Source organism: Pristiophorus japonicus, chromosome 2 (genome assembly GCF_044704955.1).
Source record: "Pristiophorus japonicus isolate sPriJap1 chromosome 2, sPriJap1.hap1, whole genome shotgun sequence".
NCBI classification, from domain to species: domain Eukaryota; kingdom Metazoa; phylum Chordata; class Chondrichthyes; family Pristiophoridae; genus Pristiophorus; species Pristiophorus japonicus.
This window is the reverse complement of record NC_091978.1, coordinates 253,517,387-253,545,114: the sequence shown is the minus strand read 5'-3', so window position 1 is coordinate 253,545,114 and position 27,728 is coordinate 253,517,387. Positions and strand designations below refer to the sequence as shown.

Sequence of the window (27,728 nt, the reverse complement as noted above, 5' to 3'; positions counted from 1 at the left end):
CTGATTGCATTTACCCAGTCTATTCCCATATTCCTTCAATTTCTTTCCTTCTTTCCTCTGTGTAGTGTTAGAAGATGTGCCCTGTAGCCCTTGACAACTTGGTTTCCATCACTTAACCCAGTCCCTCTTGCTTCCCCACTTCCCCTCACTCCCATTGTGTTCATTATCCTTTGGCTTCTTAATCACTCCTCCTTCCTACTCACCTTGTTTTGAATGAGGCGCTCAACCTCTATATCCTCCTGTCTCCCTTGCTTCGCTGCTGCCTTCCATCTCCCTTTCCCTTCTATTCATCCCAACTTACCACTGTCCCTTCCCCATCCCTTCTCTACCCTTCTTCCTATTGCCTCCCTGGAAACCTACACCCATGTCAGCTGCCTGTATGGGGCTCGCCCCACATCCTTTCCTAGTACCTTATAGAATCATAGAAATTTACGCCATTCGACCCATCGTGTTTGTGCTGGCCGAAAAAGAGCTATCCAGCCAAATCACACTTTCCAGCTCTTGGTCCATACCATAGCCTTGTAGGTTATGGCACTTCAATTGCATATCCAAGTACGTTTTAAATGTGCTGAATGTTTCTGCCTCTATTATCCTTTCAGGCAGTGAGTTCCAGACATTCACCACCCTCTGGGTGGAAAGAAATTCTCCTCAACTCCCCTCTAATCCTAGGGAACAGAGTGTGTGGTGGGTGCAGCTTTCTTGCTCTTTTCACTTAATTGCTTTAAACGTCGAATTACACACACACTCAGTTGTAGTATAGGCAGGATCAGGTCTTTTATTTAAACATTCATACTAAACAAACCCAGTATGAATGCTACTGAGACACAAACACTTCACAAGCCAACTTTCTGCTTGCTCCGATTCCAGTGGCTGCTTGTGAGGCACACACCTTCCAAATGTCCAGTGTCCAATGGCTAATGTGTGTGTGTCAAACCCTCATCTTTATACCAAAAAAACCTTTGAACTTTGTATAATACATTTAGACAATTAACATGCAGACGATGTAGAATCAAAATGGCATTGTCCTGAAATCATGACCAACTGCTTTCTGAAATACTATACACAAACCAGATTGTTTCCTCGCATAGTAACAAATGGTATATTCAAATAATTAACATACAGACGATGTGAATTACTGTACACAAACCAGGTGATCGGCAGGAGTTTCTTTGGGTTCAAGTTTAGGCTCGAGTTGCTCCTATTTTTTTGGAGCAACTAGTTTAGTATGGAGTATCTTAGAAATTGCAATTCTTGGCATTTAGTTTGCTCCAATTCTAGTTCGTTAGAATAGTTTCATTTTGGAACAGTTTTTTTTTTCAAAAGGGGCCGTTACCAGCCACTTACGCCTGTTTTGCAAGTTTAGGCAGCGAAAACTTACTCCAAACTAACTTAGAATGGAGTAAGTGTAGATTTTTGTACGCTCAGAAAAACCTTGCCTACACTTTATAAATTAGGCGCAGGCAGCGAGAGATGGGGGTGGGGTGGGGGTGGGGGGTGTTGAAGGGAAGTTAGATGGAAGTTAGGGGATTTTACAAAGCATTAAACATTTCACTTTTAACCATAAAGATACTTAGAAACCATCATAATTTTAAATAACAATAAATGAACATTAAATCAAGTAATAAAAATTAGAAGTCCTACCTTGCCGACTGGAGCATGCACTGGAATTGGCGTATTTTGTACCCAGACACTTATTAATTTAGGTTTTTATTAATTTGGTGCTTCCAGATTGCAAGATTCCACTTTTAGAATTCCAACCAGTCGGGAATAAAAGCAGGACGTTTCTCCCCCAATCTAGGCGGATGCGGTCTTTAAGTATCATCTCCTTACTTTGCCGAAATCTGTGGTTGTCAGAGAGTGTTTAAAGATGTGGATCCCGAGTCCAGCTCAGAGTCATCTGTGGCCTGAGCGCCCATCTTCTGAACAGAGCACAGACTAACTCCGAACATGGGCTTGTGTAACTCCCGACCACAGCAAGTGAGTGGGCTCTCCCTCCAACTTACTTCCCAGCAGGTGATTTGTCAGTCGGTCTGTCGAGTTCCCTCCCAGACATCTCGGGCAGATGTTGCTTTCTGGGCTCTCAGTTAATCGGATCATCCCAGCGATAATAAAACATGAGCACAAAGTTCAAATGTATGTACTTGAATATATACTTTCCATAAATTAAAAATTCTGAGCCGATGTTATTTCTAGATAGAGTGTTAAAATGCCGGGTGTGGGTGTTTCTAGGAAGCCCGAGTCCCGATAATTCAGCACATCTTCAATGCCTGGGAAACCCATTCGGCCAGGGCTAGGGGCGGCGTGCTTTGGGCCCCTCCCACGCAGCGTCGCAGAGATTCGGGCTGCGAGGAGCTACTGCACATGTGCGCACACTCTAGCGCGCATGTGCAGAGGACCTGGCACTGTTTTCAGCGCCGGGACCTGGCTCCGCCCCCCCACCCCTTGTGCTGTGCTACGCCGAGGTTGAAGACGTCCTGAGGAGTTCGGAGAATTACAAACGTAACTTTTCGGCGCCCTTTTTATTCTAGAAAGTCGGCACACCTCATGGAGGTGCGCCGTTAGGGGGCGGAAACTTGGGCCCTTTGATTCCATGCATAGATAATGTCGATGATGCATACAAATAATTAACATGCAGATAAATGACCAGCTACACATTTCAATGGCTAAATGGCACCATATCATCTAGCAGCCTGTTGTAATCCAATCTTGAATCTTCCAACTTTTAACCCTTTCGATATCTCCAGACCGCGCCGAAGCAAAGCATTTCAGAAATGCAGGTTTGCACTCCCACATTCCCCCACTTCTTCTCTTTGCCTCTCTGCAGGTCTTATCTGGGTAATATTTGTACAGCTATTTGAGCTCGTTCAACAGCATTCTCCAATTGTAGTCCTTGTTGTCGAACACGCCATCCGTAAATATCCACAACAATTGCTTGATTCAAACTCTGTAACTGTTGAAATCTTGTACTCCATTTCCGCATTTCCTTCTTCCAAATAGCAGCACGATTAGGGTCAAAGTAGGGTTCCTGCAGATTCAGATTCTCAGAATGCCATTTTAAAGTCTGTTGGTCTGTGATCACCATATCCATTTTCACTTTTTTGATGTTTTCTACTGCATTCCATGCTGTTTACATTCAAAAATGTAAACTCGCAATCGGTGTCTTCGACCAAGTCTGTTGCCCTCTGCACAATTTTTAATAATTTCTTCTGCTTTGTGGGAGAAGTGTAACAACATAGAGTAAAGGATGACGGAAATGCTGAATAGTCAGTCAAGAGTCCCAGTCCTTCTCTCAGATCACCCTTCGGAACTGCTGTAATTTCCTCTCTTGACATTTGCAACAATCCAACTTCTATTTCACATCCTTTAAGATCATGTTTGTAACTCCCACATTTGAGCTTTTCACTGAACATCTCATCAGTTCTGAGACAGCCCATTCCCACAGAAACTTTAAATGCTTCTGAATAAGCTTCTCCCACTGCTTTCATCTCTGACTTCAGTAACTGCTCCGGGTGCATCTGGGGTGATGGGGTACTTTCTCTGAAGAGGGGAATCCCCTTCCTCTAAGAGCACCTCAACCATCATTTGTCTGGTGTCAATTACCCGCTGCCCTTCCACATATACCTCGCTAAGGGTATGGCCACCCCTATCCTGAAGTAAGGGTCCGGAAGAAACGACATGTATGGTTGAGGCGCGGCATCCCTATAGGAATTCTCCCTCACCTGCGGAATCTACCCCTGACCTCACCAACTGAACTGAGGTATCATTCCTGTCTGACTCTAGCTTCTCTTTCCTGATCCTTCAACTTTTCTTTTAATTTTTCTAATTCTTTAGCCAGTCTATCCCTGTCCTCTATCAACTGACGGGTAGGGATCCAGGCACCACCTGGTTCTGCTCCTTTTATGTGACTCCTCGCGGATTCATCCAATCAGGCCCTTCTGCCTTCCATTGCTGTAACCCCTGTCTCACTTTCATGACTGGGATACCTGCAGCTCTCTGATACAAGCTTTCTACCCTTGCCAACCATTTATCAAAACTATCGTCCCCACCCCAGACATCTACTTCCAGAACAACTGAAGTGGGTAGGAGATTCAAAATTATCTCTCTATGTGTACCATCCCCGTAATGACTGGTATCAATCAAATTACTTCCCAAACTTTTACACAACTGGAATATACGTTCCCCCGCTTCCCTGGGTTCTTCCCCTGGTAATAATGCAAGCCGCTTTATTAACTGTGGCCTTGAGTGAGCACCAACGATTACAGCTATTATTCTACCAAGCAGGGACCTGGAAGTTGTTTCAAAACCTACTACCTTTCCCCGGTGATTCCCTAAAGCTCGCAGAATCATGTGAACCCTCTGTTTTTCTGATATGTTCCCTGACTGCCACCATCCCAGAATATTACACCACCATTGGGCAAACTTATTAAGATCCTGAAGCGGTGCAGCTCCCACTTCACTAAGGATAGCTCTCATGTCCTGTGACTTTACCCCTCCTCGCTCATACCAGGAATTCCCCAAACCACTTAAGGTAGTGTTCCCTTCACGAACTCCAAAGGGAGCAGAGGAATCATCATCCTACTCTCGCCTTCTCCGCTGAATGTGCTTCCCCCACTTTCCGCATTACCGGAAGGTCATGTGTAATGTTGTGGAGTGTGAAGTGTCTGAGGAACTGAAGAGGCATCTAACTGCTCTGCCTCCATACCTACCGTTGCCACGCGAACCACACGGGTTCGAGGCTCCGAAGTCTGAGAAGGCAACGGTGGGCATTCTCCCTGTCCCTTAATCCCCTTTTCAATTCTCAGACCTGAGGAATCCTCTGAATACCACCCGGCTTTATCAATTTCTGTCGCTGTTGGGCAACCTAATACCACCATCTGCTGTAGCTTAGATATTCCTTTCTCTAGATCTTGATTACGGTTCTGTTCATCAGCAAGATGCTGATCCAGCGTTAGAACAGTTCTGGCTGCCCCAGACATAGTCAGGCTAAGTGAGTGTGCAAAAATTTGGCAGATGGAGTATAATGTTGGAAAGTATGAGGTCATGCACTTTGACAGAAAAAAATCAAAGAGCAAGTTATTATTTAAATGGAGAAAGATTACAAAGTGCCGCAGTACAGCAGGACCTTGGGGTACTTGTGCATGAAACACAAAAGGATAGTATGCAGGTACAGCAAGGGATCCGGTAGGCCAATGGTATCTTGGCCTTTATTGCAAAGGGGATGGAGTTTAAAAGCAGGGAAGTCTTGCTACAGCTATATAAGGTATTGGTGAGGCCACACCTGGAATACTGCGTGCAGTTTTGATTTCCATATTTACGAAAAGATAACTACGAAAGTTCTGAAAACACAACTAACTGCTTTCTGAATTACTATACACAAACCACATCATTTCCTGCATAGTAACAAATGGTACATTCAAATAATTAACATACAGACGATGTGAATTACTGTACCCAAACCAGATGATCGGCAGGAGTTTCTTTGATTCCATGCATAGATAGTATCGATGATACATACAAATAATTCACATACAGATAAATGACCAGCTACACATTTCAATGGCTGAATGGCACCATATCGTCTAGCAGCCTGTTGTAATCCAATCTTGAATCTTCCAACTTTTAACCCTTTCGATATCTCCAGATCGCGGCTGAAGCAAAGCATTTCAGAAATGCAGGCTTGCACTCCCACAGTGGGGACCGAAAACAGTGGCTTTGGTCTTTCCAATATTTAATTGGAGAAAATTTCCGCTGATGTTGGACAAGCAGTCTGACAATATAGAGACCGTGGAGGGGTCGAGTGAAGTGGTAATCACATAGAGCTGGGTGTCATCAGCGTACATGTGGAAACTGAGGCTGTGCTTTCAGATAATGTCGCTGAGGGGTAGCATGTAGATGAGAAATAGGAGGAGGCCAAAGAAACATCCTTGGGCGACACCAGAGATAATGATGCAGGGGTGGGAGGTGAAGCTGTTGCAGGTGATTCTCTGGCTATGATTAGATAGATAAGAATGGAACCAGGCGCGTGCAGTCCCACCCAGCTGGATCACGGTGTAAAAGTACAACAGATAAAAGCGGGAGAACTATTTTACCTCAGGCTCGCTCTCTTTGCTCTAACTGAACCAGTTGGGTTTTCATGACAATCTGACAACTTCATGATCACTTTCACTGATTTATTTCCATATTTTTTCATTGGAATTTAAATTCTGCAATCGTTGGATTGGAACACACATTCTCTGGATTATTAGTCCAGTTACATAACTAAGACACAGCTTGGTTTCCAGACCCTCTTGCTTCCCCACTTCCCCTCATTCCCATTACATTCATTATCCTTTGGCTTCTTAACCACTCCCTCTTCCTACTAGCCTTGTTTTGAACGAGACGCTCAACCTCTATATCCTCCTGTCTCCCTTGCTTCACTGCTGCCTCCCATCTGCCTTACCCCTCTATCCACTCCAACTTATCACTGTCCCCTGACCTGCTATCCTCACCCTCCTGTAGCCTCTCATTCTCCCCAATCCCTCCCCTACTCTTCCTCCTATTGCCTCCCTGGAAAACTACACCCATTAATATACTAGTGAAGTTTTAATGCAGCTCTCATTTTCCTCACTATGCATCTACTATTGACAACATGGCTGCACTCATCTAGGTAGCTTGCCTGTCTATAATATATTATCTGTATGCACTTCCTGCTTACAATGTCTTATTTCCTGTTATCGCACTCGATGTCAATTTTTTCCATTATAAATTCCTATGTCCACATTTTTAATGGAAACTATCTTGTGTAAACTTGCCACAATGTAGTTAAATCCCTCCCTCCCCCCCAACCAACAATGGTGCTGCAGTGCCTCAGTTTTGCACCTCCCAGTTCCTTAGCCCAGTTCCTGTAGTGCAGAGAAATTATGCTCCAACTTGCTCTACTTCCCAATTTCTCTTAAGTTTTGCTATTTAGCTGTAAGTAATAATATAAAATGAAAGTATAATATATCTGACTATAAAATAAGGACTGAATTATGTCTGCATGCCCTGGTCCAATGCTCCCTCAACCTAAAACCTGAAAATTGCATTAGGACTGGACACCTTGTGAGCGACACCATGGGAGGTGAACGAGTAGACATTAAAACCCTTAGTCTAGATTTTCCACTTTGGCAGAAAATACTCGCACTCTCTTTGGGTAGGCACCATAATTGACTCGGGATGATTTTCTGGGGTCAGACTTATTAGTAAATGTTCAGCAGGCTCCCAGTGAGTTTCCCAAATCTGTTTGGCAGTCTGCCTTGGGGAAAGAAGTAAATTGCTGCAGCCTCGGGCATCTGCCACAAAATAACAGGGCCAGTCAAATTAAATAAAAAAATAAATACTTAAACGTTGTAAGAGTGGGCTGAGGGGATGGCGTAGGTCTGTGGAGTTGAATTAATTACCACAGATTTGATTCAACTCCATGTGAGGAATTTCAAGTTTAACCCCTCCCCTCCATAGATCACAGCAACAATGGATGCCAGGAATGCACCAAATTCTGTCTTTCACCTCCATCAACAACCAGCTGAAGTAATTATAAATGGTTTGTAATCCTTTAAATTCATCTAACTAATGTATTAATTAATTTCTATTGGACGTTCTGTTTCCTCTCTAATCTTATTCCCCTGCTGCGCCACTGGCTGCTTTCCTGTTGGGCTCATTCCTTGGGCCTTGCGTGTTTTGCCACTCTTGTTCGCCCTCTCATTTGAGCCTGGTTCTGTTGTCACTCCTGCTTACCATCTGCCCTCGGCCTACCTGCACCACCCACTCACTACCTTCGCCAGGAAACTCGCAATTTAGTTTTGAAGTGCTATAATCTATTAACAGCACATTATGGAGTTCAAAACAAAATTGCTGGTTTCATTGTGAAGACCACAGGTGGATGACAACTGGAGCAAGCAAAGGCGGGCTGGGGATGGTGAACAAGAGGGAGCAGGACCGGTATCAGATGGCAAAAAGGGATTAAGGGCAGCAATAGGTGAATAGTGTTATGTATTTAACCCTTTGGCAACCTGTATCACCGCCACCAGAGGGTGTACCTGTTGGAGTCCCAAGGGATCCCAGCATCCCTTGGGAGCACTGTATATAAACAGGCCACCCACGCGATACCTGCACTCTGGAGTCTAATTAAATGAGCTAAGATCGCACTTACTCATTGCTCACAATACTCAGTTTCATCCTTTATTATGAGCTTATCAAATAGGTGCTCAATTGATCCATAGGACGAATAATACGGAAGATCATGGAGGGGGTGGTTTGGAGGTGTAGAGTAACAGAGGGACCTGTCCACTGATCCCTGAAGGTAGCAAGACAAGTAGATATGGCAGTTAAGAAGGCATATGGGATACTTTCCATAATTAGCAGAGGCATAGATTATAAGAGCAGAGAGGTTATGCTTGAACTGTGTGAAACACTAGTTAGGCCATAGCTAGTGTACTGTGTACAGTTCTGGTCAATGCATTACAGGAAAAATGTGATTGCGCTAGAGAGGGTACAGAGTAGATTTATGAGGTTGTTGCCAGGACTGGAGAATTTTAGCTATGAGGAAAGATTGGATAGGCTGGGGTTGTTTACTTTGGAACAGAGGAGGCTGAGGGGAGATTTAATTGAGGTGTACAAAATTATCAGGGGCCTAGATAGAGTGGATAGTGAGGACCTATTTCCCTTAGCAGAGAGATCAATAACCAGTGGGCATAGATTTAAAGTAATTGGGAGGTTTAGAGGGGAGTTGAGGATAATTCTTTTCACCCAGAAGGTGGTGGGTGTCTGGAACTCACCGCCTGAAAGGGCAGAAACCCTTAGCGCATTAAAAAAGTACTTGAATATACACTTGATGTGCCGTAACCTACAAGACTATGGACCAAGAGCTGCAAAGTGGGATTAGGCCGGATCATTTTTTTTCAGCCAGCACAAGCACGATGAGCCGAATGGCCTCCTTCTGAGCCTTAAAATTATATGATTCTATGTCTTTTTAGGGAAGGAAACCTGCTGGTCTTGTCTGATCTGGCTGGCCTACAAGTGATTCCAGCCGCACACCAACATGGTTGACTCTGAACTGCGCTTTGAAGTGGCCTAACAAGCCTTTTATATCAAACTATCAGTGGTTGAAGAAGGCAGTCCACCACCATCAGGGCAACTAGGGTAGAGTAATAAACACCAGCATCGCCCACATCTTTGAGAATGAATTAAAAAAATATCAGTACAAATAAAGACAAAGGATACAATAGGGGAGATTTTCCTTAGTCTGCATCCAGCTGCACTGGATTGTCTTGATGTAACAAGTATTGGAAAATCAGCTGAGTAGAATGTATACTAGTAAAGTAACCCATCCGATTAAGTGAATGGAGGGCAGTCTGGCACACGCTCCCATTTTCCAATATTCACAGTGCCCACTTGATCCAGTGCCCCGATTGAAGACCAGGAAAATGTCCTTTCAAAAATTAAGACTTTCATTTGGGCTAGACTTTCCACTTCACATCGCTGGGCTGGTGCCCATATATCGCCCAAAACGGCCTGCTATTGCCCATTTTGACTAAAAAGTGGAAAGATGGGCTGGAACATTGGTGGAAAATTCTCCCCCCAACATTGCCGACGTGATCGCCCGCACATCGCCCAGCGCAACTTTCGGCACATCACCGGGCTGATCGCTCGCTGAGTACATCGCTGGAGAATAGTTGCTTTTCCAAGGCCTTCCTCACAGAACTCGGCACTACGGATGCCATTTTGAATGTCGAAGGAAGGAAGTAGGCTGCTAAAAGAAGAGGGCTTAAGTTGTGAGTTATTTAGGGGCATTTTGCAGATAGATGCACTCAAATTTAAACTTATATTTATAATTATAATTATATTTGCATTTATTTTAGTAGAAAGATCAGTTTAGTAGTAGAAAGGGCATTTATATCAACAGTGAAAGTGTAGTAATAGTGATTAAAGTGATGGGGGCTGTAGCTTGTCTACCATTACTTGTAAGTGCACAACTGCTGGCATCTGAACTTGAGTTAAGCAAAGGGTTAAGTGAAGGGACCAGTCGTAGAGATCGCAGACTAATTCGTGGGTGTAATAGGAGACCGTATAGCTGAAGAACTTACAGGGAAAAGCAATCTTACCTCAACTTGTCTGATAACGCATGCCTTCGGAGGCTGCGCTTCCGAAAGGAGGTCATCGACGAGATATGCCAGCTCATTAAGGGGGATCTGCAGCCTACCAGCACCATCAGGACTGCACTGCGCATTGAGGTCAAGGTTACTGTGGCACTATCCTTCTACGCATCGGGCTCTTTTCAGGCTTCAGCTGGCGACATCTGTGGTATTTCTCAGCATGCCACACACAGCTCCATTCGACAGGTGACTCAAGCCCTTTACGCTCACAGGATGGACTTTATTAGCTTCCCTATGACCAGGGAGGCACAGACCAGGAGGACTTTGGGTTTCTCGAGAATAGCAAACTTCCCCAAGGTGCAGGGAGCAATAGATTGCACACGCATCATCCTGAAAGCACCTCTACAGAACCCAGAGGAGTTTCGTAACCAAAAGGGATTTCACTCCCTGAATGTGCAGCTCATTGTCGACCACAACCAGTTAATGCTAATTTTCCAGGCAGCATCCATGATGCGTACATCCTGCGTGAGAGCGCTGTCTCTGACCTGTTTGACAGTCAGCCAGAAGGTCATGGTTGGATGCTGGCGGATAAAGGATATGGCCTTGCCAGCTGGCTCATGACCCCCCTGCATAATCCCCTTACTGAAGCCGAGAAACGTTACAACGAAAGCCACATAGCTACACACAACATCGTCGAAAAGACAATTGGAGTCCTAAAGCAGCGCTTCAGATGCCTGCACCACTCTGGAGGCAGCCTACAGTACCACCCTGACCAGGTCGCTGAGTTTATTGTGGCGTGCTGCATGTTCCATAATCTAGCTATAAGGAGAGGATGACATTTGCCAGATGGGGCTGCCGGTCCACCTCAAGAAGGATTGGAGGTGGAAGAGGGAGACGACAAGGAGCAGGAGGAGGAGGAGGAGGAGGAGGAGGCCAATGAGCACCTCGAGAAGGACAATCAGCCTGGCGATGAACCCATGACCCCACGCCCACCTGCAAGACTGGAAAAACCCCATGGGAGTTATGCGGCTGCAAAACCGTTGCATCAGCAGCTCATAAATGAACGCTTTGCATCAACTTATATTATGGACAGTTACAGTTACGGTTAACGCAAAGCAGCGGGTGCATTTGCATTGAGTTACGTTTCATCCTTGTCTGGTCTGGCCGGCATTGTTTTACAACAGTTTTTATGTAACTTACGTTATTACGTTATTAGAAGAAAATGCACAACAATTGTAAATTGTAATAAAAATGTTTTACTTAACTAACAAAATGTATTTACTTTACTAACAAAATGTATTTACTTTAACAACAACAACCCAACCGCCCCCCCCCAAACCATGCCCCAATAGTAAAACAACAAAAATAACAAACATTAACAATCATCATCATCATAGGCAGTCCCTCGAATGAGGATGACTTGCTTCCACAAGAGTTCACAGATGTTTCAATGAAGGACCCACTGTTCCAGTCCTGAACTCCAATTGAGGGGGTGGAAGAGGCCTGTGCATGGATTTTTTTAACATGTGGTGAACATTGCACATCAGCCACCACACGGGCTCAACAGAGCTAAGCCTTTATCCAGTGACAAGGGTTGAACTAGGACGACTGAAGACCTGCTCTGCTGCACGGATCTAGTGCGCAGTATGGGCTGGCCCATGCTGCCTCTGGGCCCTCGGCTCTTCTGGGCCCCGTACCCTCATTCGCCGCACTTTCGCCCACGATGGTCTCAAGATTACTGCAGAGTTGAATGTATGATTCTGTAATATTGCTTGAGGTGTAACCAATACGGTATAGTACTTTTTCCTAAGAAATGACATAACATGCCCATTTCTATGATGGTGGATAGGGAGACTAGACTGGCCTACATTAACAATAACAATTAAATGTCAGCACCTGCGGCTACATTTCCCTCCAGATCCTCTGTCACCCTGTACATTAACCCCACCCGCCCACGTTGGTCCCCGGTTGGCACCGAGACGTCACGGGCGTGTAGCTGGCAATGGCAAGACTTCCTGCATAGAAGGCCGTTGCTAGGGAAGCTTTTGCCTTCCACATCGCTGGCCTATCGCCGAGGCGAAAATCACGATCAAAAAATTGGGCGATGTTCCAGCGATCAGTAAGGCTGACACATCGCCAAGGCTGGAACATTGCCCATTTTTGGGGCGATAGCCAACAAAGTGGAAAATCTAGGCCTCAGCTTCCAGTGTGAGTAGAAATTAACTTTTAAAGCACTATTAAGATATTATGGCAATGTGTGAATGTATCTGTAAAATAAAGTCCCTCTCCTATTTTTTCACTTATTTTTTGATACCTATTGTAAGTATCCAAAGTTTAGATTCAGTTTGAAATTATCATTGACATAAATGTTTGCGTATTATGGAGAACGTATCCAGTGTGTACAAAGTGCAGCAGTTTCATAAACACATTCTTTGTAAACAAGATCAGAGAGTAAACCTTCCCCAATTTGGTCCAATTTTGAGAAACAGTTATAATTAAAAAAAAGATAATTTTACTCGTTGCTGTGAAAGTATATTTTTTTGTAAAGTAAATGATTATGCAAAACACTGAAACAGATACTTTAATTTGTTAGCAGTCAATTATATTAATTGGCACAGTTGTAATTTAGAACTAGCTTTGTTAATTTTACTGACAAAAGAAAGTCACTCTGCAACAACAAATTTTGACGATATGATTTGATATTACAGACCTGTAATCATATACCTGCCATAAAGGCTTAGTCTTAAGATGCATGAACCTGTCTGGTTGATTAGGTTCACATTGAAGCTCTCTCCAAACAATCACATTTGTATGGTTGTAAAAGCTTATTTATCACCTTTAGACCAATAATAACCCAAACCTTTATAAATAATCCTAAATTCTTCTGTTTCCCATGCTAGTCATTCCCAGAATACTGGAGTGAAATTCAATTTACAGCCACAAACTGCAGAGAGAGTAAGATGTCCGTAGTGCCCCAAAATAATTTGTTCAAACATAAATATAGGTTTGCGCTAATGAAGCGGCTGACACTGGGTTATCATCAGATGAAACTAATTCAAGTTTTAACCAGACAATTCAAGAAAAAATACCAAACTCCACCCAGTTTTCACTAAAGAGAAAGGGTGCTTCTCTGGGATGTTACACAATAACGGTCTATTGATGAGTTTTTCTGTGCCTAGATATCCAGGAATGTTATGGATTTTTGCTGCAGCAGTGGACTCATCATTCAGTAGTAATCATTTTAGTGCTTTTTTTTTCCATGTTGACTAATTTATTTTTGCAGATTGAAAGAGGATGTATGAATCTTTCAGATATCTGCCACTCACTAAGCAGATACAATAATAAAGGAGGGATACTTTGACTGATTATCATATCGTGATATTTTGAACTGTAATGAAATGTATTTAGTCGTATTGTGCAGATCAGACTGTTGTGGCACACATTGTGACATAAAATCCTGTGACATTTTTGTTGGAAAGGTCACATTGAGCCTGCTTATGTTTTGTGTTGCACAAGCTTTTGTCAACGAGTTCACTGGATAGCAGGACATGGATTATTTGCAGTTAAGTCAGAAATATTAGAGATTTTTGCACATGCATATTGGAAATCAGTTGATGAACAAATTCTTAATTTTTATTCAAATTATTCCCCATGTTTTTGCTCCTCCTCTCCTGATAGTGAAGAATCTTCCTGGTGTGTGGTGACCATTAGCCCTTTACAACATGATTCAAATGGCCAATCTTCATGTTCAAACCTGAATGATGAATGTTAGTGGGTGGACATCTTAGCTAAGCCTGATCCTGATCTCACCCAATGGCCAGGGGAGTCACAGACAGCAATGAGAAATAGGATGTTATGTATGTAATAACTCGATAGACTGAATAGTGTAAACTAACACAGGTACAAATCTGGCTCTGCTTTATTAGGGCCCAAAGTGATTCATTACAAGATGGCTTGCTTTTATACCTGGGCTGCACACAGGTGCGTACAGCGCAATGATCTCCGACAGTCGCGCCACCTGGTGGCTAGTAACCCCAAGCATACATACATGACAGGAACCATGGCTGATTTACTTTCCTTCATCCGCGGATGCTGAGGCCAGCTGGAGAACCACAACTACTGCCCTGGATGAGATCAAGGAAGTGGGCGCAGCACAGGAATTGAACCTGGGAACCTTTGGTCTGTAAGAGCTAGTACAGCACCAGGGGACTAGGTGGTAACTCCATTGTGCTAAGCCATGCAGACCAGAACCTCATTTATTCATCCAACACACCATTTTTAAATGTTCTAAGTGTTTGGCAATTTTTTAAATTTTGATTGGATATACAAATATAAGAAAATTATGTACAGGTAAAGTCTAGCTGGTCCACTGAGTCTGCCACACACAGTCATGATGCCTTTAGCATTATGCTTCCCAACATCATCCATCCACTAACAGCCATGTAGAAACATAGAAACAAGCCCTTCTAGCCTGCACCGCCATTCAATGAGTTCATGGCTGAACATGCAACTTCAGTACCCCATTCCTGCTTTTTCGCCATACCCCTTGATCCCCCTAGTAGTAAGGACTACATCTAACTCCTTTTTGAATATATTTAGTGAATTGGCCTCAACAACTTTCTGTGGTAGAGAATTCCACAGGTTCACCGCACTCTGGGTGAAGAAGTTTCTCCTCATCTCGGTCCTAAATGGCTTACCCCTTATCCTTAGACTGTGACCCCTGGTTCTGGACTTCCCCAACATTGGGAACATTCTTCCTGCATCTAACCTGTCTAAACCCATCAGAATTTTAAACGTTTCTATGAGGTCCCCTCTCATTCTTCTGAACTCCGTTGAATACAAGCCCAATTGATCCAGTCTTTCTTGATAGGTCAGTCCCGCCATCCCGGGAATCAGTCTGGTGAACCTTCACTGCACTCTCTCAATAGCAAGAATGTCCTTCCTCAGGTTAGGAGACCAAAACTGTACACAATACTCCAGATGTGGCCTCACCAAGGCCCTGTACAACTGTAGCAACAACTCCCTGCCCCTGTACTCAAATCCCCTCGCTATGAAGGCCAACATGCCATTTGCTTTCTTAACTGCCTTCTGTACCTGCATGCCAACCTTCAATGACTGATGTACCATGACACCCAGGTCTCGTTGCACCTCCCCTTTTCCTAATCTGTCACCATTCAGATAATAGTTTGTCTCTCTGTTTTTACCACCAAAGTGAACAACCTCACATTTATCCACATTATACTTCATCTGCCATGCATTTGCCCACTCACCTAACCTATCCAAGTCACTCTGCAGCCTCATAGCATCCTCCTCATAGCTCACACTGCCACCAAGTTAGTGTCATCCGCAAATTTGGAGATACTACATTTAATCCCTTCGTCCAAATCATTAATGTACAATGTAAACAGCTGGAGCCCCAGCACAGAACCTTGCTGTACCCCACTAGTCACCGCCTGCCATTCTGAAAAGTACCCATTTACTCCTACTCTTTGCTTCCTGTCTGACAACCAGTTCTCAATCCATGTCAGCACACTACCCCCAATCCAATGTGCTTTAACTTTGCACATTAATCTCTTGTGTGGGACCTTGTCGAAAGCCTTCTGAAAGTCCAAATATACCACATCAACTGGTTCTCCCTTGTCCATTCTACTGGAAACATCCTCAAAAAATTCCAGAAGATTTGTCAAGCATGATTTCCCTTTCACAAATCCATGCTGACTTGGACCTATCATGTCACACCTTTCCAAATGCGCTGCTATGACATCCTTAATAATTGATTCCATCATTTTACCCACTACTGAGGTCAGGCTGACCGGTCTATAATTCCCTGTTTTCTCTCTCCCTCCTTTTTTAAAAAGTGGGGTTACATTGGCTACCCTCCACTCGATAGGAACTGATCCAGAGTCAATGGAATGTTGGAAAATGATTGTCAATGCATCCGCTATTTCCAAGGCCACCTCCTTAAGTACTCTGAGATGCAGTCCATCAGGCCCTGGGGATTTATCGGCCTTCAATCCCATCAATTTCCCCAACACAATTTCCTGACTAATAAGGATTTCCCTCAGTTCCTCCCCCTTACTAGACCCTCTGACCCCTTTTATATCCGGAAGGTTGTTAGTTTCCTCCTTAGTGAATACCGAACCAAAGTACTTGTTCAATTAGTCCGCCATTTCTTTGTTCCCCGTTATGACTTCCCCTGATTCTGACTGCAGGGGACCTATGTTTGTCTTTACTAACCTTTTTCTCTTTACATATCTATAGAAACTTTTGCAATCCGTCTTAATGTTCCCTGCAAGCTTCTTCTCGTACTCCATTTTCCCTGCCCTAATCAAACCCTTTGTCCTCCTCTGCTGAGTTCTAAATTTCTCCCAGTCTCCAGGTTCGCTGCTATTTCTGGCCAATTTGTATGCCACTTCCTTGGCTTTAATACTATCCCTGATTTCCCTAGATAGCCACGGTTGAGCCACCTTCCCTTTTTTATTTTTACGCCAGACAGGAATGTACAATTGTTGTAGTTCATCCATGCGGTCTCTAAATGTCTGCTATTGTCCATCCACAGTCAACCCCTTAAGTATCATTCGCCAATCTATCCTAGCCAATTCACGCCTCATACCTTCAAAGTTACCCTTCTTTAAGTTCTGGACCATGATCTCTGAATTAACTGTTTCATTCTCCATCCTAATGCAGAATTCCACCATATTATGGTCACTCTTCCCCAAGGGGCCTCGCACAATGAGATTGCGAATTAATCCTCTCTCATTACACAACACCCAGTCTAAGATGGCCTCCCTCTTAGTTGGTTCCTCGACATATTGGTCTAGAAAACCATCCCTTATGCACTCCAGGAAATCCTCCTCCACCATATTGCTTCCAGTTTGGTTAGCCCAATCTATGTGCATATTAAAGTCACCCATTATAACTGCTGCACCCTTATTGCATGCACCCCTAATTTCCTGTTTGATGCCCTCCCCAACATCACTACTACTGTTTGGAGGTCTGTACACAACTCCCACTAATGTTTTCTGTCCTTTGGTGTTCTGCAGCTCTACCCATATAGATTCCACATCATCCAAGCTAATGTCCTTCCTAACTATTGCATTAATCTCCTCTTTAACCAGCAATGCTACCCCACTTCCTTTTCCTTTTGTTCTATCCTTCCTGAATGTTGAATACCCCTGGATGTTGAGTTCCCAGCCTTGATCATCCTGGAACCACGTCTCCGTAATCCCAATTACATCATATTTGTTAACATCTATTTGCACAGTTAATTCATCCACCTTATTACGGATACACCTTGCATTAAGACACAAAGCCTTCAGGCTTGATTTTTTAACACCCTTTGTCCTTTTAGAATTTTGCTGTACAGTGGCCCTTTTTGTTCTTTGCCTTGGGTTTCTCTGCCCTCCACTTTTCCTCATCTCCTTTCTGCCTTTTGCTTTTGTCTCCTTTTTGTTTCCCTCTGTCTCCCTGCATTGGTTCCCGTCCCCCTGCCATATTAGTTTAACTCCTCCCCAACAGCACTAGCAAACACTCCTCCTAGGACATTGGTTCCGGTCCTGCCCAGGTGCAGACCGTCCGGTTTGTACTGGTCCCACCTCCCCCAGAACTGGTTCCAATGCCCCAGGAATTTGAATCCCTCCCTGCTGCACCACTGCTGAAGCCACGTATTCATCTGCGCTATCCTCCGATTCCTACTCTGACTAGCACGTGGCACTGGTAGCAATCCCGAGATTACTACTTTTGATGTCGTACTTTTTAATTTAGCTCCTAGCTCCTTAAATTCGTTTTAGGACCTCATCCCTTTTTTTACATATGTCGTTGGTACCAATGTGCACCACGACAACTGGCTGTTCTCCCTTCCTTTTTAGAATGTCCTGCACCCGCTCCGAGACATCCTTGACCCTTGCACCAGGGAGACAACATACCATCCTGGAGTCTCGGTTGCGGCCGCAGAAACGCCTATCTATTCTCCTTACAATTGAATCCCCTATCACTATCGCTCTCCCAGTCTTTTTCCTGCCCTCCTGTGCAACAGAGCCAGCCACAGTGCCATGAACTTGGCTGCTGCTGCTCTCCCCTGATGAGTCATCCCCCTCAACAGTACTCAAAGCAGTGTATCTGTCCTGGGAGAAGCAAACAACCAGATTAAAAAAAGCAAGGCCAAATTCGTGAGCAAAAGATCTGGGAAATTCTACTTCGACCTCCTATGGCAATCAAAACTAGTCCACAAAAGCCTGACTGAGTTGAAAACTGACAGAAATATTGATATTCTACACATCTTCCTGATCTCAGCTGTGCTGTCATGGAGAAACATAAACAGAGGCAGGGTGTTTACCTAAAGGAATAATGGGAAGCTAGCAGCTAAATCACTTTGTCAGGATCTACTTACCGTTAGCAGGAGAGTAGATCTGCTAGCCATCTCTCAGTCAAGCAATGCTACATAGCACATGGATACTCAAGAAAGGAAAAATACTTCCTCTAGTGGTTTAATTCCTCTAGTGGTTCGAACTTGTATGGGTGTAAACACAAAAGCCCCGCTTTTAGCTCGCATCCAGTGGCAAAGGTGGGTATGAAGTGCCTAAGATGCTGCCAATGTGAGGCCTGGGCCATTTTAGCTCCAGGGCCTCATTAGCACGTTCCGAGGCACAAAACTAGTGGGAATGACAAGGTGGCTGGTAAGCGGGAGTGGGATTTTGCACAGCAGGAGGCCACCACCGGGCACCCGAGCAAATGGTCCTGGTTACAAGCTAAGTGGGGAACGGGAGGGGTTCTGGAGGCAATTGCGGTCAGGACAGCAGATGAAAAGGCTTTGCATTTGATGCCCTGGGTGACTCAGAACCAGTACCATTGTCGGGTAGATGTGGTTAATGGTTTCTTAATGGGTGTGGCCAATCAGGCAACATTGGCTCTTGATCTTTTATGCAATGCCACTGAAAATAGGGCATAATATGATTGGAATGCTACTAAGGAAGCATCCAATATTACAATTAATAAGATTAACATATCTTAGTCATGCCATCAGATCTGCCGTCTCCGCTTTCTTTGAAAAGCAAACCTCTACCTGCATTAATTATCTGTCAAACTGAGAAATGCTCACTTCTCTCTGCAGCCTTGGCTCTTGTCTTTTAGTCAGAAGGTTGTAGGTTCAAGCTTCACTCCAGAAACTTTAGCACATAGATCTAGACTGGTACCTCAGTGTAGTACTGAGAGTTACTGTCTTTTGGATGAGACATTAAACTAAGGCCTGCAAGCCCTCTCAGGAAGATGTGAAAGGTCCGATGGTACTATTTCAAGAAGAGCAGATGAGTCCTCACCAACATTTATCCCACAACCAACACTTAAAACCATTACCATTTGTTGGACTTTGCTGTGCGTGAATTGGTTGCACACAAAATTTCCTGAGAAAGTTTGACAACTATTTCTGATGTGCCCCTTCATATGGAGGAGGACTGGAGCTGGGCAGAAGATCCATCCATGAGCTTCCCCGTTCACGATTTAAAATATCAGGGTAAATGGGGCAAAGTCCCAGCATTCACCGGGTTCCACCCAAATCCTGGGCGCCTCCAGGTGGAAAATTAGGCTTTCAGATGTCAAAAAGCCCTTGGATTTCCAGGGTCAATTAATTCTCAAGTATTATAAAAGAAAATTAAAAATAAAGAACTCAAAGAATTAACTTTGTAATTTAAAAATATATATTTTATACTGGCTATTTCTCAATGATAGTATTACAGTTTTTAGTTATCTTGATGTCGGCATTGACTTTGTCCTCACCATGCTTGAACTTCTCTGTGTGTGCATGTAAAATGGGGAATGAGACTTTTATAACCCATGGAAAATGAGCTTTAAGAAGTTACCAGGCTTCGGATTTGTTGGATCATTTGGGAACTTGTTGATTTTCAGTTTTGATAGTGTTAGTAAAGCGGCAACTGCCATGTTTCCTCTTCACAACCATCAAAAATGTAACTGACAATGTTATGGAGGTGAATGTAGCGCTGTGCATGTATGTCAGCACTCTATTTCCCTAACTAGAGTGGAATGCAGAGTAACTCTACACTGCTCAAAGCTGGTACTGATTTTCTGCAGTGTAACAACATTATTATAAGAGATACCCTTACGCAGGACTGCAACTCTTATGATTAAATAGGAGTGATTATAATGATTTATAAAGTCAAAAATACCCCATGGCTTATTACAATCTTACATTCTTCACGCCAATGGCAATGCAATGTCTGTAGTGATAATAATCTTCACTGTAGAAGGTGAAAGTCCTCATGATTATTGGTTTGATTGTGTACATAAATGTAGATGGTATCTATGATGTATTTATAATCTGACAGACGGGGAAAACATACAAATAAATGTAGATTATGTAATCTATTATCAAAGTAATATGTCATAATATTCTAACATTGAAGTTAATTCAGTTGAGGCGATTCCATTGAAGAGAATGAGCTTTAAGACTGCAGTGGTCACAGCCTATTGAATTAGTGAATCAGACTTTTCATTGGTGCAGACTTTCTGGGCTGGTAGAGTCACATGGATACAGCATACGCAGTGCTGCGATATACGGCACTTTGTGCTCAATTAGCTTGATCAGATACCAGTAACAGAAATGTAGGTAAAGACGACTGTTCAGTGCCCAGAACCAGTTTAAAAAGATAAAGCATCCTGCATTTTACTTCCTCAGTAGACTGACTGATAGAGAAATCCAGCAGAAGTGGAACCTTTTTGATATCCTTGCTATAAATGTGACCACGCCTCTGTCAATGTAGACTGTGGAGGGTGTCGCTGTGCCACTGCATCATATGTCATGTGATTGGTTACAGTATTGACTAACAGGAGCTGCAGGGCATTGCGTGTTAATGCAGACTGTCATGTCTCCTTTCAGTGCACTGCTGCATTGCTGGACTCACTTCTATTTTGAAGCTCAATTAAACAAAAGCAATTGGAAGAAAAACAGCAGATAGTGGCATCAGCCTGGGGAAACACGTCTCCTCATACATATCTGTTTTAATGCAATTTTTTCCATTTTCTTTGTAGAACATATGCTTGAGGATGTGAAAAAATGAAGTGAAGTATGATCACTGCAGTGCAGCATTTCTTTGCACTATTTCATTGGTAGAGTTTGAGATGCAGTATCTTTGATGTTGAGCGTTTTTTTAAAAACATAATACAATTTAAATCAAAACTGTAGTCTTTCTTTTGCTGACGTATCTGGGACTGGAATTCAAAACTATTGCTAATTTAAAAATGAAGTAACTGCATTGAATATTGTAACTATTCATATCATCTCTGAGCACTGAGCTTCACTGGGACAAACCAGCTGTTTTTATTTTTAACCAGAATCTCCGACGGGTGTGGTCCTGAGGAGATGGCATGTTCACCATATTTATTGCTACACGAACTATAGGACAGGCTTCAAGTAAATAACAATAAAAATAATATTCTAGAGATTGGGAACTGAATGACTTGTGTTTTATCTTAGCCACCATAGGCTCCTCCATGTACTACGCTCTGACCAAGCCACTGTTAAAGCCTGCTCTGTAACTTTCTGCTGGTTACAATAAAGGAGAGTAGGTTGGCACTGCCCCAGGGGTAGGGAGGGGGGAGATGATGCATGGTAATGACCATTCCTGGCGAGGTTAGGTTGTACAACAAGTCAACCCGTGCTGCTCTTCAGCATTCCCCCAGTGGCTGGCACAAGAGGCCTGAAAGCAGGGTACATAACTATCTGTTGGATGATGGCACACAGGACTGCAGAGAGAACTCGAAAGTGGCCAGAGGAAAAGAAGCTCTGGGGAAGGGGCTGGGAGTGGGCTAAAATTTTAATAAATGATTCAGCCAACAAAATAATGAGTAATAAGAGAGAATAAAGATTGGTGGGAGGAGGAGGTGCCACTGGTCTCCCGGTTTAACTTCAGGAAATGACAGTGACTGGGTTTTTTAGGTCTCCGCCATTTCTTAGATTTTCTGGCATGTATTTTAAGGGGTAGAACCTGTGCTCAATCCTGAGACAGTAAATGTCATCAGGATTGGAGCCAAGGGCAGAGAATCCCTACACCAAGATTTCCTGTTTCCTTTCCTCATTTGGGACCAAGAGTATTGCTGGAGGCTGGACTGTCAAGTAAGATAAGGTATACTGATTCTACAGATGGGTGGAAAGGCTCCCCAGCAGGGGTCCAGGACAGGAAAGCGGCTTGGTGCCCCAAAGAAAGGCACAGTTTAAACAAAAATATATATTGGCATATATATCTCTTACATAAGGGGCTGAAGGTTAACATGACAAGAATCTGGCAGGGAGCCTGAGCAGCCCTCCCATGGTGGGCTGACACCAGACTTTTTGTTTGCTTGGGGCACACAATCCTCATTGTGTACTGTTAAGTTATCTTCATTGGGGCAGGACGATTTGTCTGAGCTTTCTCGGGCTAGGTAGAGGAAAAGTCTGTCTTGGTTCCAGCTGCTGGTCGCTACAGTTGCATCTAGCTGGAAAGGGTACATGTGTGAACATTAAATGAGGACAGGATTGGGCCCCGCTGTGATTCCTTTCACAGTCAAATAGCCGAGTGACACTCACTGTAAATGCTCACACATCAAAAATGATCTTTCCAATCATGAATCTTTGTTTGAGCATGGAACCTTGGAGAAAATTGGGGTAAATAAGAAACAAAACCACTGCGCTCTTCTGTCTCCCTCCTCTCCTAACAGTGAGAGGGCTGTCTTAGTGCTCACCTTCCACGCCAACAGTATTTACATTGCCTAGATCATCACTTGTCATTTCTTCATCCGACAATATGATCCCACTATAAGAACATTGTTCCCTCCCCTCCCTTTCCCCCTCTCTTTTTTTCAGAGCGACCATTTCCTCTGACATATCCTTGCTCATTCTTCTATCAGCCCAACTTCCAGCTGCCCTTCACTAACTTCTTCGCATACAACTGTAACAGATACAACACCTGTTCATTGACCTCTACTTGCAGCATTGTTCAAGGCCCCAATCGTTTGTACCATGTGTGATAGCAATTCATGCATACCTCCTTCAGGGGAGCCTCACTGGAATATCCAGGCAACTTATTGTAAATGAAACCATGTATTAAAGCTTTAAATTGAACCCTAAACTGCAATAATTAAAAATGATAACTTTACTTTGTCAAAATCCTGGAATATTTCAAAATATTGTCAATAAATCTTGTAGCAGAACAGAATGGGAAATTCTCCAGGTTCCTATTTATCATTTACAGAAATTCCAATTATTCATGTTTGAAATTCATGGCATAGTAGGAGTCTGAAATATTCACCAGAGTGTAATGATTATGGCCAGGGACTCAAAAGCACTTGAGAATTTAGATCCATGGATGCATAAAGATGTAGAGAATTAATTCTATAACTACATAGGCACATAAGATAAAAAGAGAAAACTGCAAATGTTGGAAATCTATCGTTAAAACTGAAGTTTTTGGAAACATACAGGAAGTACATTAGCATCTAAAGCAAAAAGGATGAGTTCTGAAGAGTCTCACTGCATCTTTTTTCTTTTCATATGCTAATGTGTTTGTTGTGTATTTCTATCATTCACTGTTTCTGGCTCATATAGAATCATATTTTGTGTATATGGAGCCAAGCAACTACTAATGGTTTCCATGTGAGTTTTATAGTAGCTGAGAGAGAATGCCTATGTTTTGAAAAACAGTCTGTACTAAAATAATTTGATTAATCTGAGTTACTAAGGAGTTATTCAATCAAGCTACCAGTTTAAGTATTCTTCATATTTTATTGCCCCCATTCCAGTATCCTTTATGTTCATCAGATAATTTCTGCTGTACAGTAAATGAAGGCCACATAGTTTGGGCTGGCTTTATTATAGTCAGACTGGAGTGATCACACTTTACAGCAACTCTTTTTCCAGTCCAAGATACCTAATCATTCTGTGTGGAGTGGGCAAATGTGTATTACATGAATGAGAGTATTCCATTGATGTATTCTTCAGCAGCACCTCGCAAACCCCTGACCTCTATCACCTAGAAGGACAAGGGCAGCAGGCGCATGGGGACACCATCACCTGCAAGTTCCCCATCAAATTACATACCATTCTGACTTGGAAATATATCGCCATTCTTCCATCGTCGCTGGGTCAAAATCCTGGACTCCCTGTCTAACAACACTGTGGGAGACCTTCACCACAAGGACTGCAGTGGTTCAAGAAGGCGGCTCACCACCACCTTCTCAAGGGCAATTAGGGATGGGCAATAAATTCTGGCCTTGCCAGCGATGCCCGTATACCAGAACAATTTTTTTTTAATTGGGAAAGGGATTTACAGTTTTAAAACTTAAATGAATGAAATAACTTAATAAAATAAATATTCAATAAAACCAGCCTCAGGCCAGCAATGCTATGGACTTGCGTAGGTTTGCATTATGAAGGTTGCATACTCCTGTAATTCCATGCAAATTGATATTTATTGCTCACTGTCTGGAATTCCCATTTGTTGTGCGTATTCCGTTAGTGCAGGAAAGTACGTTGCTAATTCATGATATTTCTCTTTTACAGTCTGACAGCAATGCAAGCTTCCTCCGTGCTGCTAGAGCAGGAAATCTGGATAAAGTGCTTGAGTACCTCAAAGGAGGGATAAACATCAACACATCAAATCAGGTATGCACAATTTGTAGCATTATGGAAGAATTCCTTATTGCAATTTCCTATGGCTTTGGTAAAAACATGGGGCAGAAGTTTGCTCAGAGTTGTTTCCACTCCATGGCAAGAACTTTGTTGGAAGTACAAAGGAAATCCAATTTTACATGTGCTTAAACGGGTTTTCTCCCGCCTTCTGGTGAAGTTAGGTAGTGAGCGGGAGGAATTCTGAGAAAATTGGCAGCCATGATCATTTTTATAATAACTCGCCATCAGCTCCCCTTGATTTGTGCATCTCACATTCTTTTATCAGCCATGCAGCTTTAGTTGTTCCCACGTAATTGCTGTGCTGTTATACCTATAGGGCTGGATTTTCGGTTTTGCCATTTTCGGGGCAAAAATAGAGGCGGGGTGGGAAAGTTACTGGCCGGGAAACGTCTGCGCTCTGGCGTGAAATTTTGCCATTTGGGCCCTGCGCCAGGGTGCGAAGGGAGGTGTATAACTTTCACGGTGCAAAAATGTGAACCTTGCCAACTAAAGTGCAGTGCCAGGAGCACTCCGAGAAAGGCCTTGAGAGGGGGGGGGGAGAAAAAACTCACAAAACATCCCAAAAACATTGCCCACGCTACGACAACATAAATCACTAAAAGAAAAAATAAATAAATACTCGCACTTACCTTTTCTGCACTTTATCTACCTCACCGCCGCCGGCATGGCTGGACCGCTCTGTTTTACCTGCCAGTCATCGTAGCGTACGGCTCAGGTGTGAGTCAAAACTCATGCTGGTGTTGCACACCTGGCGCGGCTCTTATTGACAATGCTTCTAAGTGCCGCCGCAAAACCCGACCGGAGGATTGTGACCGGATGCTGAAGACCTTGCTGCCCTAGTTCTCGCCGCTCGAGACCCGGAGCGCAAAGGACCCAAAAATCCAGCCCAGACCTGTGTCACATTTTGATTGATCATCTAATCACTGAATAGCTGAGAAGTTTCAATGGGAAAATGGATGGTGACTGCTTTTAAAATCATAGAAGAAGTGATGCATTCTTTCCTATAGAGCAGCGGCAATAAAATATAAATAAACTGTGTGGCACACATCTCTTTTATTGAATTAGGTATTTCATATTTTATTGAATCAGACATTTTATATTTTCGTGGCGCAGTAAACCATACATTTTATGAGATTCCCACTGGTTCTGTAGTTTAGTTCCACTCCAGCGGGGAGCTTGTTGACTGTGAGGTGGAGTATGGCAGCGAAGAAGATTGAGAAGAGGGTTGAAGCGATGACATAACCCTGGTCCAGATGTAGATTGGGTCTGTAATGGAACTGCTGGTGAGGATCACGGCCTGCATGTCATCGTGGAGCAGGCGAAGGATGTTGACAAACTTTTGGGCGTATCCAAAACGGAGGAGGATGCTCCATAAGCCCTCACGGTTGACTGTATCAAAGGCCTTTGTAAGATCGAAAAAGGCCATGTATAAGGGCTGGCGCTGCTCCCTGCATTTTTCCTGCAGCTGTCGCGCTGCAAAGATCATGTCCGTTGTGTCCCGTAGGGGACGAAATCCGCATTGTGATTTCGGAGGAGCTCCTCGGCCACAGGGAGATTCCTCTGTAGTTGTCGCAGTCGGACTTGTCCCCATTTTTAAAGATGGTCACGATCACTGCATCTCTAAGATCTCCCGGCATGCTCTCCTCCCTCCAAATGAGAGAGATGATTTTGTGTATCCACGCCAACAGGGTCTCTCCGCCATACTTTCGCGCCTCAGCAGAAATTCCATCCGCACCCGTAGCCTTGTTATTCTTGAGCTGTTTTATGGCTTTGCCTACCTCATGCAGCGTTGGGGTTTCACTGAGGTGGTGGCGGGTCGTATGCTGCAGGATGGAGTTGAGAACACTCGAGTCAAAGGCAGAGTCTCGATTGAGGAGAGCTTCAAAGTGCTCCTTCAAGTGGGCCCTGACAGCCTCGGTGTCCTTGATGAGTGTTTCCCTGTTCTTGGCCAGGAATGGGGTGGGGCCTTGGGAGTTTGGACCATAGGTGGCCTTGACTGTAGTGAAGAATCCTCGCATATCATGGCTGTCGGCCAGTTGTTGTATCTCCTGTGGATCAAAAGAACCCGGGTTTTTTGTTGGACCTCAGCCTTGAGCCGTCTGTAACATTGCTTTGCAGCTCCCGAGTTGGGTTGTTGCTTGAGGCTCAGAAATGCTCTATTCATTCTTGGATCTCCTGATCATTTTCATCAATCCAGTCCTGGTGTTTTCTGGTTGAGTGACCAAATGTCTCTTCACAGGCACTGGTTATAGAGAACTGGAGGGCAGACCAAGTGCTGTGGGCATTCAGCATCTCAGGGTCATCAAGGCATGCCAGATTAGCTGTGAGGCGCTAGCTCTATAGTGCTCTCTTAGCTGGGTCTTTAAGAGTCCCGGCATTAACTTTTTTGCAGCACTGCTTCTGCTGTCCCCTCTGCTTTGGGGCTATGTTAATGTTGATGATGGATCGGATTTGGCGATGGTCCGTCCAGCAGTCGTCAGCTCCTGTCATGGCGCGGGTAATGCGCACATCCTTGCGATCCCTGGCTCGGACGATGACATAGTCGAGCAGGTGTCAGTATATGGAGTGAGGGTGTTGCCATGATGCCTTGTATTTGTCCCTTTGGCGGAACAGGGAGTTGGTGATGAGGAGTTCATGTTCTAGACATTTTGTCAGGAGTAGGGTACCGCTGGAGTTGGCTTTCCCTATTCCTTCTCTGCCAGTCACGTCTCCCCAGAGAGCTGTGTCTTTGCCGACCCTGGAATTAAAGTCACCTAGGAGGATCAATCTGTCGCCCGTGGGGACACGAGACAGGGATGTCTCGAGGTTGGAATAAAAACCCTCTTTAGCCTCATCCGTTGCATCGAGTGTTGGGGCGTACGCACTGATGACTATGGAGCATTGGTTCCGGGATAGGGTAAGGCGAAGAGTCATGAGGCATTCGTTAACCCCGCAAGGGGAGTCTT

At 43.9% G+C, this 27,728-nt stretch overlaps 1 protein-coding gene across 6 annotated transcripts in view; it reads left to right on the top strand.

Moving 5' to 3' along the window:
• The window catches only part of ank2b (ankyrin 2b, neuronal), a 1,291,078-nt gene that overhangs the window by 801,391 nt on the left and 461,959 nt on the right, over positions 1 to 27,728 (top strand). For all 6 annotated transcript variants that reach the window (XM_070871180.1, XM_070871178.1, XM_070871177.1 and 3 more), the window contains exon 3: positions 24,655 to 24,756. In XM_070871180.1, coding sequence (XP_070727281.1) covers positions 24,655 to 24,756 — 102 coding nt within the window. The remainder of the gene's footprint in view (positions 1 to 24,654; positions 24,757 to 27,728) is intronic.